Below are 13,714 nucleotides of genomic sequence, written 5' to 3'. Positions count from 1 at the left end.
GACAAGGCTGGAATCTTCTCTCTACCTCCCAACTTTCTATTTCAGATTGATTGTACCAAGCACCGCTGTGTAGATGAAAGTGAAGGGCGTCTTTGGGCTGAAAGCAAAGGGTTCCTGTACTTTGAAACTTCAGCACAAACTGGAGAAGGAATCAATGAGATGTTCCAGGTAACCTAGCATATTGTCATTTTAGGTTCAAGGCTGTGACCATACCAAATTTTAGTTTAAATAATGAAAATCAAAAAAGTAATAGGCATTTCCCTTTAGAATAGGCTCTTTCTTTCCAGAAGCTAGAGAGTGAGTAAGTGAGTGTATGTGTTTTGTCTTCTGTCTGTTTCTAAACCAATAAATTCTAAACCTGGATAATCATCACAATTACCTAGGGAGATTTTTCAAAATAGATTTCTGGGCTCCAGACCTATTGGAAGTTCAAAGTTGTGATGGAGCCCAGGAATCTATATTTTGTAAAAGCTCTCCGGGTAATTCTGATGATCATCAAGTTTAAGAACAAATATCACACACTAAAGCAGGACAAAGATGTTCTTCAAAACCACCTTTGGCTAATGGTGTTTTTATACATAATCAAATGGAAGTATTACTTTGGCAAAATTTTCTTGCCACACCTAGTATAATCCTATATTGTAGCCCACAGAGGTGCAATTAGAGAATTAATAGATTATCATTGCAGAATCCGCCAGTCACACACACAAAAAAAAGATCTCAAGTAAACGAGAAAAGGATGTACTCACATTGCAACCTGATTAGATGGTCCCCTTTTAAAACTATTAATCTTGAATAATTTTAAGGAAAGGAGGCTATTTAAAACCAGAAGTTATAAGTCAACTCTCAATTATAGATACATTTGGAAGAAAGTGGTAGCATGAATAATGCATTTTTCTTCTTATAAGTACATCTGATATTTTGGGAATTTTTAACATTTCAAATAATATAACCATGCTGTAAAGAGTTGTTCTTAATTATTGAGTGGGATTTTATCTCATCTTTTATGCTGAATTTCCTTCTCACAAGATGTCACCCCTTCTTCTAGAAGACAGGTTTCATCCTTGGCTGACAGGCTGAATTGGGTGTCAGTAATTTCTACTTCAAGACCAAATAAGGTTGATGTTAATTTGCCATGCTTCATATTTTTTTTTGAGTACATAGATCTGTGCAAGTTTGTACCAGTACATGTATGTGCACTAACGACGATCATTTGAGTAGTATTTTAGAATTCTGGAGAATTTTAATTACATGTTTTATCTCATCTGAGGCTCATAACAACAATATAACCAAAAAAAAAAAACCTGTTGCCGTCAAGTCAATTCCAACTCATAGCGACTATTGGACAGAGTAGAACGGCCTCATAAGGTTTCCAAGGAGTGGCTGGTGGATTCGAACTGCCAGCCTTTTTGGTTAGCAGCCGAGCTCTTAACCACTGTGCCACCAGGGCTCCAACAACAATATAAAGCAGGTATTATGCTTATTTCATACATGGGGACTCTGAGGCTAAATTAGTAAAGTGACTTGTCCAAGAGGTATAAATAATAACAGCTAAATATGAGATTTTTCAGCACTTTAAAGATATTGTTCCATGGTTTTGTAGCCTCAGTTGTGTCTCATCAGATGTCATCATTGTTTCTTACTCATTCCTCTTTATATCATGTTATCTTTCTCTCTCCTCTCTTTCTCTCTCTAACTGTTTTAAAAAGTTCATCTTTGGTTTTCAGCATTTTGACTATGATGTGCCTAGGCATGATTCTCTTTATATTTATCTTACTTGGGGTTTGCTAAGTTTCTTGGATTGGTAGGCAGACGTTGTTCATCATATTTGGGAGATTTTTGACCACTGTTTCTTCAGTTATTTTTTACTGCCCTGTTGTCACTCTCTTCCCCTTCTAGGACTCCAATTACATGTATATTGGACTATTTAGTTTTGTCCCACAGTCCCTGAGCCTCTGTTGATGTTCCTTCCATTTATTCCCTCCATTTTTCAGATTGGATTGTCTCTATTGATCCGACTACAGGTTCACTGTTAATCTGCTGTTAAACCTACTAAACGAAATTTTCATTTCAGTACTTTTCAGTTCTAGAATTTGAATTTGGTTCTTTTGTGTAGTTCCTAGTTCTCACTCATTAAGATTATATTTTTTTCTTTAATTCTTTGAATATATAGTAGTTGTTTTAAAGGCTTTTTCTGCTAAGTCCAACATCTGAACCATCTCAGTTCAGCTTCTATTGACATCTATTTTTCTTGATTATGGATCACATTTTATAGTCTCTTTGTATAAATAATTATTTCCAGTTGGACACCTGCATTGTGGATAATACATTGTATAGATTTTAAATTTTGTTATCTTCCTCTGAAGATTGTTGATTCTTGTTTTAGTAGGCAGTTAAATTACTGGCAGATTACATTGAACTTGTGTACCGATTGCCGTCAAGTCGATTCCGGCTCATAGCGATCCTATAGGACAGAGTAGAACTGCTCCATAAGATTTCCAAGGAGCAGCTGGTGGATTTGAACTGCCAGCCTTTTTGGCTCACAGCCATAAAATGCCGTGGCTTTTAACCACTGCACCACCAGGGCCCCCATGAACTTGTGTATGATTTGTTTTTTGCTTTAAGAGCAAGAATCTGAAGGAAGCCCATTGTTTTCCTCAAGCCCTTATAATTTGGCAGGCCTCAGCCTCCAAATTCTGTCTCTCTTGCAGATCCTGCCAGCTCTTAGTTTTAGGTTTTGTAAAGATAAGCCCAATTCCTAAGGTACAGCCTTTTTGGTATCTCAGCTAGATGCTAAGAGTAATAATGAGGTGTTAGGGTAATCTTTTCACACTGGCAAGGCACAACTCTTCCCCTAGCACCGCTTAACCTCTAGTATATTAGTTCTTTTCTCAACTCCATTGCATCTGCTATATGGTAAGCCTCAAGTGATCTTACCCTGTGCGTGTATAGCCTAGCTCTCAGTACAAACTAGTGGGGAGCACCCACATGGATTTGGGGGGGCCCAGCTCTGCACAGCTCTGTTTCCATTGTGCTGCTCCAAAGATTCTAGCCACTTCAGCAGTCTCAAACTCTGATCTCTGCCTCCGTAGCTCAGTGGGACTTTGTGTCTGCTCACACTTTGTGTCAGCCTACACAAGTTCAAGGGGCCCTGGGGGTGCAGTGGTGAAGAGCCACAGCGTGCTACGGCTGCGAGCCAAAAAGGTTGGCAGTTCAAATCCACCAGCCGCTCCTTGGAAACCCTGTGGAGCAGTTCTACTCTCTGTGGCATGGTCAGAAAACTCCAGGCAAAGAAACAGGTGATTGTGGAGCTTACCTTTCAGGAATCAAAAGTCTTGCATAGACTATCATCCACTGCCTGAACGCAGTTGCCTCATATATTTTTTACATGTAGGTTATGGCAGGAGGTTTAGTACAGTACCCATTACCCCATCATGGCTGGAACTCAGACATGAAGTTTAAACAGAGAGTTTTGACTTCCATTCTAGTGTTCTGTATACCTCACCACAGCTGATCTTCTCCAACTTTGTGGGTTGTAAATGAACACTTGTGTCCTCAGAAGTCTGTGAGCTTTTATATTTCAAGTTAGCTCATAGGCTAGAAGAAAACCTGACTGATAAATTTCTCACACTGATACTACTAGCAAACATCTGTGAACCATGATCCTTTTTAGATGGCTTTTATCCTTTTACATAAATCTTGGGTAGAACTAATGGATAAATTAGTCTGTTTAAAAAAAGAAGGCTAACAAGAATACTATAATCAAACTATTCTGTAACTAAGCACTTAAAAGTAGTACTTTCCTGTTGGTTCTATTTAGTAAGTATTTTCCTTGTTTATTTAATAGACATTTTATATCAGGAAGGAACTTGGTTTTGTCTTATTCACACTGTTAACAGAGAGAATAATATTAAGATAGACTAAAACCAAGATAACACTTCTTTTGTCTTGGTATCTAATGGCTTTTCCTTTGACATGCCTTCTCATATGTCAAGACTCCTTGTTAGGTTGCCAAGTCGATTAGCTATTATTGGAGATAAGAAAGAGGAGTCTAATAGAAAGATAAAATTTTTAGAAGATAATAGGACCTATAGAAATCTCTGAAAAATAGAAGAGGAAGAGATTAAAAAAGAAGTTGAGGGAAGAGAAGATATATCAATTTAAAAACAGCACTAATGTATTAATATTTTGAGTGGAATCATTCAACAGTAATAACAGTGCACAGAACATAAGACATGAACAGAATCAAAAAATAGTTTTCACTAACAAACCATCATAAGGACAAAGAATATGAACAGCCATCTTTCAAAAAATGAAAAGGCCGATAAACATATGAAGAGATACTCAGTCTCACTTATGATTAAAGAAATGTAAATCAAAACTGCAAGATACATATCACATTGGCAGAAATTAAGATGTATGATAATATCCAGTGTTGACGAGAGTATGGGGAAATAGGCAGTCTCATCCATTTTGATGGGAGCGTAGACTGGTGTAGCCTTTTTGGAGGACAGTTGTCAAATCAAAAATTAAATATACTCAGCATTTCTGCTTTTAGGAATTTATCCTAAAGTAGTATCCCCACAAATGTGCAGAGATGTAGACACAAAAAATATTCACTAAAGCACTGTTTGCAGTAGCAAAAAATTGGAAACAACCAACTAGTCCAAGAATAGGAAATTGGTGAAATGAATTGCGGTACACCCACACAACAAAATACAGAGCAGTCATTGAATGGGGAAGGGTTGTGTCTGCAGCTATAGAAGGAGTCCAAGGTATATTATTATGTGAAAAAAAGGATGTGTTTAATGTGTTTAATTGATCTCTCTTATGTAAATGTTTAAAGGATGTGGATGTGTGTATGTACTGGCATACTGATAGAAAATTTTTCTGGAAAGATACTCAAAAAATATTAATGATGATAACCTTGAGGAGAGGAACTTGAAGGGTAGGGGGACATAGTTTTCATTTTACATTTTTCTTTACCATTTGAATTTTTATTGAGGTAAAATTCACATAACACAGAATTAACCATTTTTAAGTGTACAGTTCAGCAGCATTTAGTACATTTACAATGTTGTGCCACTACCACCTCTGTCTAGTCTGAAAACATTTTCCTCACCCCAAAAGGAAGCCCCATACCCATCAAGCACTCACTCCCATTATCCCCTCCCCTCAGCTCAAGGCAACCATCAGTTTGCTTTCTGTCTCTATAGATTTACCTATTCTGGATATTTCATATAAATGGAATCATACAATATGTGACCTTTTGTATCTGGCCTCTTTGACTTAGCATAATGTTTTCAAAGTCCATCCACATTGTAGAATGTGTCAGTACTTCGTTCCTTTTTATGCCTGGTTTGGTTATGTGGATATACCACATTTTGTTTATTCATTCATCGGTGGATGGACATTTGGGCTGTTTCCACCTTTTGGCTATTGTTAATAGTGCTTCAGTGAACATTATATACAAGTATTTGTTTGAATACCTGTTTTCAATTCTTTTGGATATATATCTAAGAGTAGACTCACTGGGTCATATGGTCATTCTACGTTTAGCTTTTTGAGGCTGTTTGAGTTTTTCTAATAATATTCATCTACTACTTTTTAACCTTAAGTGAGATTATCTGAGTGTAGGATTATGAGCCACTTAAATTTTATTCTTTATGGTTTCTCTGTGTTTAAAAATATATATATATATATAGTATAAGAGAAAGAATCTTCCAAAGTACATATTTGCTTTATTTATAACTTTTAAGAATTATTAGAATATTTTAAAAAGTCTCTGAATTGATACTTAACAGGAATTCCTGTTTTCATAAAATTAGTTCTATTATGAGATGTGTTTTCTTTTTGTAGACCTTTTATGTATCCATAGTTGATTTATGTGAAAATGGTGGGAAACGTCCTATCACAAACAGCAGTGCTAGTTTCACCAAAGAACAAGCAGACACCATTCGCAGAATTCGAAATAGCAAAGATAGTTGGGACATGTTGGGAGTCAAACCTGGGGCCTCAAGGTAAGCAATACTCTAGGATACTTAGTGCTGAGTTGTATTATAGAGAAAAACTTAGTAGTCAAAATTATAGATGCAATAAATCTTGTAATTGGCTATAAATACGAAGATGTGTGGAAATATATCAATATATCAACCTTAATGAATTAATTCACTGAATTAATTGAATAACAAAGAAACAAAACAGAGGGCAGAGCTGTCTGATAAAGGAACTATATAATGTATATGCATAAATACCTTATGCTTTGCTTTTGTGTGTGTTGAAGAAGAGCCTTGAAGCTAATGTAACCTTAAAAAAAAAAAAAAAGCGTGGCAAAAAAGAGAATTCTCCAACCATAGAATTTTAGAGAAGGGAAGAGTGCTAGCAATCAGTTTGCCCAAACATTTCGTTGTATAGGTTGGAAAACTAGGACTCAGTGAGATTGAACACACTTCCAAGGACCCCAGCAAGTTAGTGATAGAATTGGCTCTTGACCTTGAAACATTTGGACACTTATTAATGTGTCTGCCTGCCTGTCTCTCTCTCTCTCACACACACACATCCTGTTAGTTCCTCTGTGTGTGTATTTGTGTTAGATTATTTTATTTTAGCTAGTTATTTTTCTCCCAAAATAAGTATTCAGGAAGAAAAGAAATACAACCACTATTCCTTGTTGCTTGTGCAAAATACATTATTATTCAGTAAGGTTATATAACTTTTAAAGATGTAATAATACTGTTACTACGCATATTATACGGAGCCCTGGTGGTGAAGTGGTTAAGAGCTCAGGCTGCTAACCAAAAGGTCAGCAGTTCAAATCTACCAGCCGCTCCTTGGAAACCCTGTAGGGCAGTTCTGCTCTGTCCTGTGGGGTCACTGTGAGTTGGACTTGACTTGATGGCACACAACAGCAACAACATGCATATTATAATGTGTAAGAGCTCTCACTTTTTATTTTGCATTATTGCTTTCCTCCTCATACTTCTCTCTTTCTACTTTTTCACCTTGATGTTCACAAAACAAAAAGGTGCGTCTTAAAGTTGCATTGTAGGCACCAAAAGCATTAAGTATCTCTTTTCCGTATTAGTCTCATAGCATATCTTAAAGTCCAGAAGGAAAGAGGGGAAGGGAAGAAGAAGACAGTTATTAGTCACCCTTCACTTGCCAGGCTTTATTGAGGATGCTTTAAACATGGGAAAGAATTCAGATGGCCTCATGTATATACACAAAGTTTATTGATATCTTTTAAATATCTTTTTAGACCTCCATAGTCTTATCCTATACTCCTCCATTCATCTCCAATGGATACTGATGCTAAAATTAAGAAACCATTACTTTGTATACTTACAAATTAACTTAGAAGAGTACTCATTAAGGAAAGGAAATTTTTAATTCCTTATTTATTCCCCGTGATTTATTGGAACCTAACAAAACTTACAGGACCTCCATAAGTTCCATAGTCTTAACCAGTACTTCTCTAACCTTTGTCCACTGGGTCTGTCAAACTAATTTTGTATAGTATTGAGCACATGTGGGAAAAATGTAAAAACATTTTTTTTTAAGTTATAAAGAGTTTTAATGTTCAGTGCTGTGTTTACTGTTCTTGAATTTTAAGAAAATCTTCACCTTCAACAGAATTGATAATATTCATTACATACCTCCATCAGTCTTGTTTTTCCAAAAACTTTCCATGAGCGTCTCTCCTGCTACCTAGTACTCTTGAAAGGCGCTTTTAGTCCAGAGGACAAGACTCACTCACTGGGAAGAGAGGCAGCTGTATCTGGCTTAAGGTCAAAGGGTCTTCTGGAAAAACAAGAATTCTGGCAATTCAAATTTCTTCAAAGACGGAGACTATGACTTGTCAGCTAATATCAAAATTATCTATGTAGAAAAACTACAAGCAAGGTTTAAGCAAGAAAAATCAGAAGGACACTTCTAAGATCAAGGAAGCCCTAGCTTTCTTTAACAGAAGGAAACAGTCTGCTGCTAGCTTCTTTGGTGTATGGATAAGCACAAGAGATGTATGTGGAAAACATGGGAATCAGTTAACGGGGCCCTATAATATCTCTCCAAGTTGACACATAAGACTTTCTGTCACATCCAAAGTATCAAAGACCATCTCTCTAATGTGGAGAGATCAAATTAGAAATCTTTCTGATTTAAAAAAAAAAGGAGAAAGGTTAGGAATTTGGGGAAGCACCATACCCATGCTTATGGGATAACTGGAACCCTCAATTACAAATGGAAGATGGGAAATAAAACTAGCTGGTAGAGACGGAGCTCAGTCTGACCAGGGGTATGACTGGGTACTTAGAACTCTCCCCAGTTTGGGTCAGGTAGAAAACCTGACAACAAAGGATGACAGGAGAGCAGGAAGAGGGAAGGATACAGTCTCCAGTACCCTTCCGGATGAGTTTCCTGCTCACCGAGAAGCCTGAAGATCTCTCCTGGAGATCTGCTGGTTTCCAGACAGTGCCTGCTGAGCTTGAAGAAACATTGTTACTGCTCCTTCCTCTCTGGGCAACATTCTCTCCCCTGATCCTTCTTTGGTCTCAGTGTCCCTCTCCTGGCCAGTGGGCTCACCGTCTTCCTGGGCCTCAGATCTCATGATACTGGAACTCATCTCAGCCCCTTTCTGTTATAGCTCTCCACCTGTATATTCAGCTCATCAGCTACTTCTGCCAGTTCTTTCTTTAGATTATCTCTCTTATCTTCTCTTGTTTGTTTCCACAAACACCTTAATCTAAACTCTTGTACCTCATGCCTTAATGTTATTGTAGCAACCTCCTATCTGTCTCCTAACTTCAAGAAACAGCTTTGCCAAGACCATTGTGTCATGCAACTCCTACTGTGATTGTCAAATCCACTTTTTTGTTGTTGTTTTGTCTTCAAGGCATTTCACTTACTGACCCCTGCTCCCTGGCCAACATTGTTTCTTGTTACTTCTCTGCCCAGTTTCCTCGTGGGACTTCGTTCCATCTCCATGCTCCGTGCCCAGCCTCTGTCAGTTCTGTTTCCCCAGGTGGCCTGGTGGCCTGTATTTCCCCATCGCTGTGTTAGTCCTGAGCCCTGTCTTCTTTCAGTACCCTATTTCAAGGGCCTTCCCTGATTGCCCCATGCACTCATGTCTTCAATCAGCAAAGAGTTTGCACAATGTAGCTTAGATGAGGACACCAATCTAGTACTTAATAGCAGTGATGAAAACGGCCCCTGGTGCCAAGCACTGTCCATTTTCATCTGGTCATTTTTTCATTCTTTTCCTTAGCATTGTATTTGTTTATTTTTTACTTGCTTTTTATGTATTGTTTTTTTGTTTGTTTGATTCCTAGTCCTTTAGTCCCATCTTTGAGAAAGGGTACTGATTATTTGGGGTATACTTATTGAAACAGATGTTACATGTATCCAAGCAGCTAAAATGCAGTGGGTTGGGGTTGACAGTGTTTCTGACTTAGAGCTTTGCTCCTTTTCCTAGGGATGAAGTCAACAAAGCGTACCGGAAGCTGGCTGTGCTTCTTCACCCAGACAAATGCGTAGCACCCGGTAGCGAAGATGCCTTCAAAGCAGTTGTGAATGCCCGGACAGCCCTCCTGAAAAACATCAAGTAGGAAGTAGAGAAAAAGACAAATGTGAGACTCAAGTGCAAACAGACTGTCCGCAGAGGTGAAATAACCAACGTGGATTTTGCCTCCACAAAAATCTTACCGCTTTTTTCATTCATGTGTTATCATTTGCAAATCAATAATTCAGGTGCCCATTACCATTTCCTAGATATTTTACAGAGAGATGCTCTACATTTGTGTGAAGTGAAGAGAACCAAGCTTCACTATACTTATTCATTTAATACTTCTAGATAATCTATATGTTTTTTTTTTTTCTCATTCATTCGTAAGCTCTGTAATTAGGCAATTTTCTCAAGAAAGTTCAGAAGGTTTCTGGAGGGGAAAAAACTCTTTCACCATTTTTTTTTTTTAATTATCAGAGAAGAAGACAACAAAAATGGAAGCAGACAATATCAAAATTCCTGCAAGTTTGTAGTGTGACCTCACAAGCAAGTTATTTCTTTTACAATGAGTTCCTTAGGTGGTACTATAGCCACTGATCTGTAATTAGTAAACTCTTGGCAGCCCTTTGGAAGTTTGTAATTCAGTTCTGAAGTGAACCACCCTTTTATGACAGCCACTCTGTTCCCTTCTCCAACCACCAGGGGGAGAGACAGGCCAGGCCACCACCAGGAGAGAAAAGGCAATGGCAGCCACAGATTCTGGGTAGGTGGGTTGCTGCTAGTCCTGCCCCTGGATATAGACATTCCTCTACCTGGGGAAACGGTTGCTGGGAGCAGTAGGGAGCACTGTGCACCTAGGAAACAGGACTCAGACCCCGAGACAGAAGTACTGCAGGCACACCTAGGGATTAAGCACACATCCCCAGAGGGAAAGGCCAGCCTGGTTCAGGGCCGTTTGAGGCACTGGGCAAGTCACCATACAAGGCTTATACTTTCTCTTATTTCTCCATCAGTTGCCACAGACACGTGGGAAAGGCAGGGCTGCCCCTCAACAAGCTGGGCCTCTGTCCTCGCTTCTTCATCAGTGGTGGTTCTCTCTTTTTTCCTTCTTCTTCCTTTCCCCAGTTGTTTGTGTTTGTGTGTTTGTTTTTATACCCCACACCTGCCGTCATTTTCTCTCTTCTTGAATCCCTGGCTTCCGGCCACTGCCTGTTTTGTCCTCCCTTGTGAACCTTGACCTGGGCCTGGTTAACCAGAGACACATAGACCCTTTGGGTGGTGGTGGAGGGAGAGAGCTGAAGGCATGGGTGGGGAGGAATCTGTGTAGTTTTTGCTTGGGTTCAAAAGTTCTGAATAGTAATATTTTTAAACTACAGATTATTAAAACTAATTTCACATAGAGCAGTAACATTCTCTTGCAATAGTTTCCTGTTTGGTACACAAGAGATGGGCAAATACCAGGTATTAGGACTGAATTTTTTTACATTGCTTATAGAACCAGTCTCACTACTTGACTCATTATATCATCACTCTCGTTACATACTCATATTTGTAGTTACATTCACTGGGGCTTTAACATACATGAAACGTTACTGTCCTGTGAATTGTAAACAGCTATCCCATATTGATCAACAAATAGCATCTTCCTTACCACCTAAGGAGAAAAGCCACTTTCACATAATCCAAGCCCACACATTCTTCTGGACTTTGTCCCTCTCCAGAGCAGCTTCACTTTGTGTGGCCATACTCTGGCTGCGTTGCATGTACTGTTTTCAGTAAACCAGAACATTGTGGGTTAAGTCTGAGTTTTCATCTTGGTGATACTGAAAATACTTTTTTTATGACTTGGGATCTGATACATGATTTATTGTGGGATTTTCCTCTGGCCTTTGAGCTAGCTTCTGGGACTGCAGCACTCCAAACTACTTGTTACAAAGTCCTTCTAGACCTAGCTTTTGCTTGAGGCTCTCATTATGCCTAAAGCAATCAAACAGATCTGACTCTTGCGACAGAACTTAGAAGTCTGATGAATGAGGAGATCGTGCACGGCAGTGTCAGCCCAGACTGGCCTGACAGCGCACTGAGTAGATGGCCCTGTGCAGAAAGCTGGTACAGTTTTTATCACTGTTATACTAGATCAGTCTCCTCATCCAAGTTACATTGTGCAGATGAGCAATCATAGCAGAGTTCTTTAGTGCTTCCATTCATATCCTTGTATCATAAGGATATGACTTGTTGAAATTTAGATCTTTATTCTTGGGTCTTAGGACTTAGTTTCCAACACCTTCATTATTGACAGTAAGGATGGCCATAAACTGCTTCATTTATGTAAAAGGAAGAAAATAAGAAAGCTAAGCTATAGGGCCCTAGAATTTTTCTGTTGTCAATAATCCTTGAGCAGATCATTGAAATAATAAAGCATGATTTGCAATGAAAAGTTTTTTGGGTACTAACTTCATGCAAAACTTCATAGACTTCTATGCATTAATTTAAATTCTCGATGCAGACATGTACCCTGTAGTTCAAGCTTATTAAAATTCTTCAGCCAGTTGGGGTTTCAGAATACATCCCTGAGAGGAACAGTTAGCAGAATAATATTAGTGGTCAAAATTTTTTGTTAGAGAATCTTGTTTTTCAAAAAAAGAAGAAAAAGTTTGAATAGCTATTATTCAAGAAAAGCCATTTCTTCCCCATCTGAGTCACCAAGAAGTAACACTTTTTAAACTTGTTAGAAATCCCAGGAAGCATTTTAAATTAATCGACCAACCTACTTAAGCACTTTAAAATACACCCTCCTATTGTTCCTCTGTTCCCCCTTTTATGCCTCCTTTTGAATTAATATTCTCATTGCAATTTAACTGTCAATGTTTCTTCTACTTCAGCATTGTTGTTTCATTGTTTTACATGAATGTGTCCTTGGTTTTGTTAACCTGTTCATTTGGAAGTTCAGACTTGGGGTCATTGTGCTGCTACCCAAGATAAATCTCTATAATTCTATAAATTACACATTATTTGTTAAGGCTTACATTTACCTCAGGAAATTTACTCTAGTAAGTTCTCATATATTTCATTCTCAACTAGTAAATGTTTCTTTAGACCTATAAACTAGCTCCTAGTTCACTGTTAGTTAAATGAGCCATAGATAAGGCAGGTCAATTTCTGAAAGAAAGCCAGGGTAAGAATGCAGCTCCTGTAAGCTCTGAATCAGTAGTGAAGTCGCTGTTCCTCAGGGAACAATGACTAAATCAAGAGAGGGAGGGAGGTATTTCAGTCTCTAGTCAAAAAGGGTAGAGCTGTAGCTGTGTGCACATTATCTCTAACAATGCCCTTCTTACAAGTAACTCAGTAGGCACTGCAAAGTCATTTCCTTCTCTACTGTACACACTTCAGTTCACTCTGAGTCTGCCAACGTTTTTGCAAAACTTTTGAAAATGAATTTAGCTGCGAAACATAGCCAAGCACCTTCCATTGCAAGTTTTGCAAAGTGAAGAGAGATTTGTACTTATCATAAGTGGTATTCAGTACAGTTGTAAAACACAGTTAATGCTGTTTGTACATTGGTTCTTCCATGAAACATTTATAGAGAAGAAAAAATTTAAACTTGTAATGTGGGTAAGTTAGATTGTGTCTAAAAAGCAGTGCAATATGTAGCTGTGCAATAAAGGCCCTGTTGGTGAAAAGACTTTTGTTGAAAAGCTGGATGGTTTTATAAGCCTCCTGCATCGATTGCTCTCCAGGGATTCTTCCCCCTTTTGACTGTGAATGCAGAGTCTGTAACTAAACCCTTTGCTCTTAGAAAGTAATTTACGTATTTGCTTTCTGTTGAAATAACTGAAAATGTTAAATCTACCAATTGTTTGTCTTGTATAGAGAGTGTCATATGTATTTAAGTCGTGTATTTTTATAAAATAAAGCCAAATATCAAACACTGTGTGGGGGATGAATTTATATGTAGAGGCGCTGATCTTTAAAACATACTAGGTTAGAAGCCAAGAAACCAATCTAGTTCCTCACCAGTTGTGATCGTAGATATCTTGCCTTAATTTCCCATCTATAAAATGGAGGAAATGTTATTCACCAGTCCATCAGGCTATTCTAACTTTATTTAAAGTTGTGATGAAATTGTTTTGATCTCTTTTAAAGAAAGATACTAATATTGTTTTTGCCTTTTTAATTCAGATGAAACTGTTGTTAAATCATTCCATTGGTTTTCTG

The 13,714-nt window shown here is 38.1% G+C and overlaps 1 protein-coding gene across 2 annotated transcripts in view; it reads left to right on the top strand.

Moving 5' to 3' along the window:
• Window positions 1–13,431, top strand: part of DNAJC27 (DnaJ heat shock protein family (Hsp40) member C27) — an 84,414-nt gene extending 70,983 nt beyond the window's left edge. The window contains exons 5-7 of one of the 2 annotated variants that reach the window (XM_004377568.2): window positions 46–168; window positions 5,860–6,020; window positions 9,470–13,431. In XM_004377568.2, coding sequence (XP_004377625.1) covers window positions 46–168; window positions 5,860–6,020; window positions 9,470–9,602 — 417 coding nt within the window. In that variant the 3' untranslated portion in view covers window positions 9,603–13,431. The remainder of the gene's footprint in view (window positions 1–45; window positions 169–5,859; window positions 6,021–9,469) is intronic. The other variant, XM_004377569.2, reaches the window with a different exon arrangement.
• The last annotated feature ends 283 nt before the right edge of the window (window positions 13,432–13,714 follow it).

Source organism: Trichechus manatus, unplaced genomic scaffold (assembly GCF_000243295.1).
Source record: "Trichechus manatus latirostris isolate Lorelei unplaced genomic scaffold, TriManLat1.0 scaffold00052, whole genome shotgun sequence".
In the NCBI taxonomy this organism is placed as follows: Eukaryota; Metazoa; Chordata; class Mammalia; order Sirenia; family Trichechidae; genus Trichechus; species Trichechus manatus.
This window is presented reverse-complemented; position numbering and strand designations above follow the sequence as displayed.